At 40.4% G+C, this 4,209-nt stretch overlaps 1 protein-coding gene across 1 annotated transcript in view; it reads left to right on the top strand.

Moving 5' to 3' along the window:
• Positions 1-4,209, top strand: part of HSPD1 (heat shock protein family D (Hsp60) member 1) — a 12,133-nt gene that overhangs the window by 2,534 nt on the left and 5,390 nt on the right. Inside the window, exons 2-5 of the mRNA XM_023516890.1 lie at positions 1-255; positions 3,059-3,141; positions 3,771-3,903; positions 4,117-4,154. Coding sequence (XP_023372658.1) covers positions 1-255; positions 3,059-3,141; positions 3,771-3,903; positions 4,117-4,154 — 509 coding nt within the window. The remainder of the gene's footprint in view (positions 256-3,058; positions 3,142-3,770; positions 3,904-4,116; positions 4,155-4,209) is intronic.

Below are 4,209 nucleotides of genomic sequence, written 5' to 3'. Positions count from 1 at the left end.
AGGGAAGAACAGTGATTATTGAACAGAGTTGGGGAAGTCCCAAAGTAACAAAAGATGGTGTGACTGTTGCAAAGTCAATTGACTTAAAGGATAAATATAAAAATATTGGAGCTAAACTTGTTCAAGATGTTGCCAATAACACAAATGAAGAGGCTGGGGATGGTACCACCACTGCCACTGTGTTGGCACGGTCTATTGCCAAGGAAGGCTTCGAAAAAATTAGCAAAGGTGCTAATCCAGTGGAAATCAGGAGAGGTAGGAGTCTCTTTGTTGTCATTACATTATTCTGATCTTCATTGTTCCTTAATAAGGCATTGATTCCTCGTACCCAAGGAAATTGTCTGTTATTTTAGGAAGTTGATTCTTTAATACTTCCTAAAAAGGCAGAATCTTACTCTTGGCCTGGGTAGAGGATTGTGGCATCATACATAGCTCATAGCAACCTCAAACTCCTGGGCTTAAGCAATCTCTTGCCTCAGACGCCTGAGTAGCTAGGACCACAGGTGCTGTCTACAATGCCCAGCTATTTTTTTGTTGTTGTTGCTGTTTTTGTTCTATTTTTAGCACAGATGGGGGCTCCCTCTTGCTCAGGCTGGTCTCAAGGATTATAGGCATGAGCCACCACCACCGACTTGATCTTTTAACAAAATCTTTAACTGGGGTTTTCCTTGAGCAGATAGTGATTGAATGCCTAACTGTAATGGGCACTGTGCTAGATGTGACGGAGAAAAAATACTAGTAAAACATCCCTGGTCCCTACCCTACCAAGAAGATACTGTGTACCTTGAAAATAGTAGTGAACCTGTAGTAATAGAGGAGAGAGATTGTATTTTAATTTATAGAAAGGCTAAGCAAGAAACTAGGATGTTAGAAAGCAATGTTTTCCTCAGTTTTTGTAGCATTTTCTCTCTTTTTTTTCCTTTTGTTTAAGATGGAGTCTCTGTTGCCCCAGGCTAGGATGCCATGACATTGTCATACCTCACAACAATCTCAAACTCTTGGGCTCAAGGGATTCCCTTGCCTCAGCCTCCCAAGTAGCTGGGACTACAGGCATATGCACTATGCTTGGCTAATTTTTCTGTTTTTTAGTGACGGTAAGGACTTGTTATTGTTCAGACTAGTCTCAGACTCCTGAGCTCAAACAATCCTGCTTTGGCCTCCCACAGTGCTAGGATTATAGGCATGAGCCACTACACTCATCCAGTGCTTTTTTTCATTATAGTACATGCCGTGTTATTGGTTTTTGTTTTGTTTATTGCTTGTTTTCTTCAGAACTAGGGTTGACTGCTTGAGTTTGGGAGTTCTAGACCAGTCTGAGCAAGAGTGAGATCCCCTGTCTGTAAAAAAGTAGTTGGGCATAGTGGTAGGCATCTGTAGCCCAGCTACTTGAGAGGCTGAGGCAAAAGGATCACTTGAGCCCAAGAGTTTGAGGTTGCTGTGAGCTATGATGCTATGGCACTCTACCCAGGAGTGTCAGAGTGAGATTCTGTCTCAAAAAACAAAAACAAACTGATTTTGGTATCCCAGGCATATTTTTATTGATAATATTTATGTCATTACTCTGTATTTCACTGTTAAAGGTCCAAATGAGTAAATCATGTTAAAAGCAGTTTTGCTATAAACCATTAACATTAATTTGGTTATCAAGAGTATCTGGCAGCACCCGTAGCTTAGTGGATAGGATGCCGGCCATATACACCGAAGCTGGTGGGCTCGAACCTGGCCCTGGCCCGCTAAAACAATAATGAGAACTGCAACAAAAAAAATAGCCAGGCATTGTGGTGGGTGCCTTAGTCCCAGCTACTTGAGAGGCTGAGGCAAGAGAATCAGTTAAGCCTAAGAGTTTGAGGTTGCTGTGAACTGGTACTCTATTCAGGGCAATAGCTTGAGATTGTCTCAAAAAAAAATTATAATAGTAAATAAAAAAGGAGAGCTAGCCCTATATATACCCAACTAAGTAAAATGGGACTGTTAAAACTAACTTTAAAATGTTTTGTCAGTTAATAATTACATACTAAATTAAGCACTGGAATTTCAGATAATATCTGCAAGGACATAGCCACGTGAAAGTTGTCTCACTAAAAATTATACTTAATGTCAGCTCAGCATCTATGGCTCAAGTAGCTTAGGCGCCAGTCACATACACCTGAACTGGCGGGTTCAAATCCAGCCTGGACCTGCAAAACAACAATGATGGCTGCAACCAAAAAATAGCCAAGCATTTGGCAGGTCCCTGTGCTCCCAGCTACTTTGGAGGCAGGGGCAGGAGACTCGCTTGAGCCTAGGAGTTGGTGGTTGCTGTGAGCTGTGATGCCATGGCACTCTACCCAGGAGGACAGCTTGAGGCTTTGTCTCAAAAAAAAAAAAAAGTAATGCCAAAAGTTAGGGAGTATTATCCATTTAGGTCCTTTTTGGGATCATTTAATGGAGATAAATGTTGTTGACCTTGCTGGAAATAGGCAACATGTTAAATTAGGAATGATTTGGAGTTCAGTGGTGAAATCCTTGAAACTATACACATCTGCTTTTTTTGGATCCCATTTTCTTCCTTTTTTTTTTTTTGGAGACAGCTTCAAGCTGTCGCCTTGGTAGAATGCTGTGACATCACAGCTCACAGCAACCTCCAACTCCTGAGCTTAAGCGATTTCTCTTGTCTTAGCCTCCCAAGTAGCTGGGACTATAGGTGCTGGCCACAACACCTGGCTTTTTGTTGTTGTTGTTGTTATAGTTGTCGTTGTTTGGCAGGCCTGGGCTGGATTCGAACCTGCCAGCTCTGCTGTATGTGGCTAGCACCTTAGCTGCTTGAGCTACAGATGCTGAGCTGCTGGATCCCATTTTCAAAATAATTTAGGTATTGTAGGACTTTATTTACTGTGTAAATTTAAAAATAACTGTTTTTCAGTACCTGCCATCCATCTCTGATTAGGAACAGCACACTGGTACAGAATCTGTGTATAAGCTTACTATTATGGCATTAAGATATTTATCACAAATCTCAATTTCTATCTGACATGGAAGCCATGAAAGTAACCATTATGACAAAATATTCTTGCTCTAGGTGTAATGTTAGCTGTTGATGCTGTCATTGCTGAACTGAAGAAGCAGTCTAAACCTGTGACAACCCCTGAAGAAATTGCTCAGGTAAGTACTTTTCATAATTACTGTTATAATAATGTTAACATGATTTTCATCTCATAATCCCATCAATATCAGAAAAACAGTACTACTCAGTCACCATTATTAGAAGCATTTTGTCGTCGTCTTTTGTGTGTGTGTGTGTGTTTTTTTTTTTTTTGCCGGGGCTGGGTTTGAACCCACCATCTCTGGCATATGAGGCCAGCACCTTACTCCTCTGAGACACAGGCGCCACCCCGCATTTTGTCATTTTATAGTATCATGACATTTATTAGGAAAAATACAGTGGGATGAGCATTCTTTTACTGTTTTGATTAAAAGAAGAATTGTATGTTTGGTATTCTTCAAAATAATGTAGCCAAGTAATGAATTGAAGAACGGAAATTTCACTAAAAATTCTATCCCATTAATCCTTCCTCCCCAGGATGGAAATATCAGTTTAAAAGTTAGTAGGGAGTGGGTAGTGCCTGTGGCTCAAAGGAGTAGGGCACCAGCTCCATATGCTGCAGGTGGAGGGTTCAATTCCAGCCCCGGCCAAAAACTGCCAAAAAAAAGTTATTAGGGAGAAGGAAGGGAATTGACTGAGGGACACTAACTTGACCTTTTAATTTTGATGAGTAACTTGATTATTTCAGGTTGCTACAATTTCTGCAAATGGTGACAAAGAAATTGGCAGCATCATTTCTGATGCAATGAAAAAGGTTGGAAGAAAAGGTGTCATCACAGTAAAGGCAAGTGTTTTTACTGATAGCTTGAATGAGACATCTGGCTATCAAAACTGAATTTTCTAAATGGGAAAATCCAATCTATATATGTTTCAAATAGAATACATTATTTTGTTACTTTGTGTATAATCTTAGCACCGTTATATAGTGGGGGCTTACTGTATTTTATGTGAATTAGTACCCTTGGCTTCCTGGAATGAATCCATACTAAACTAGCACTAAGGTTACCCAAGTATCCATTTTGGGATTTTTGCAGGCATGGGCTTGAATGCCCTGGAGCATTTGCATACTCTGGTCTAAATCGTGATGGCCAGTGGGGTATATTTTATAAAATCTGGCCTGCAATTTC

Source organism: Otolemur garnettii, unplaced genomic scaffold, assembly GCF_000181295.1.
Source record: "Otolemur garnettii isolate 467f Iridium unplaced genomic scaffold, OtoGar3 scaffold00100, whole genome shotgun sequence".
Taxonomy (NCBI): domain Eukaryota; kingdom Metazoa; phylum Chordata; class Mammalia; order Primates; family Galagidae; genus Otolemur; species Otolemur garnettii.
This window is presented reverse-complemented; position numbering and strand designations above follow the sequence as displayed.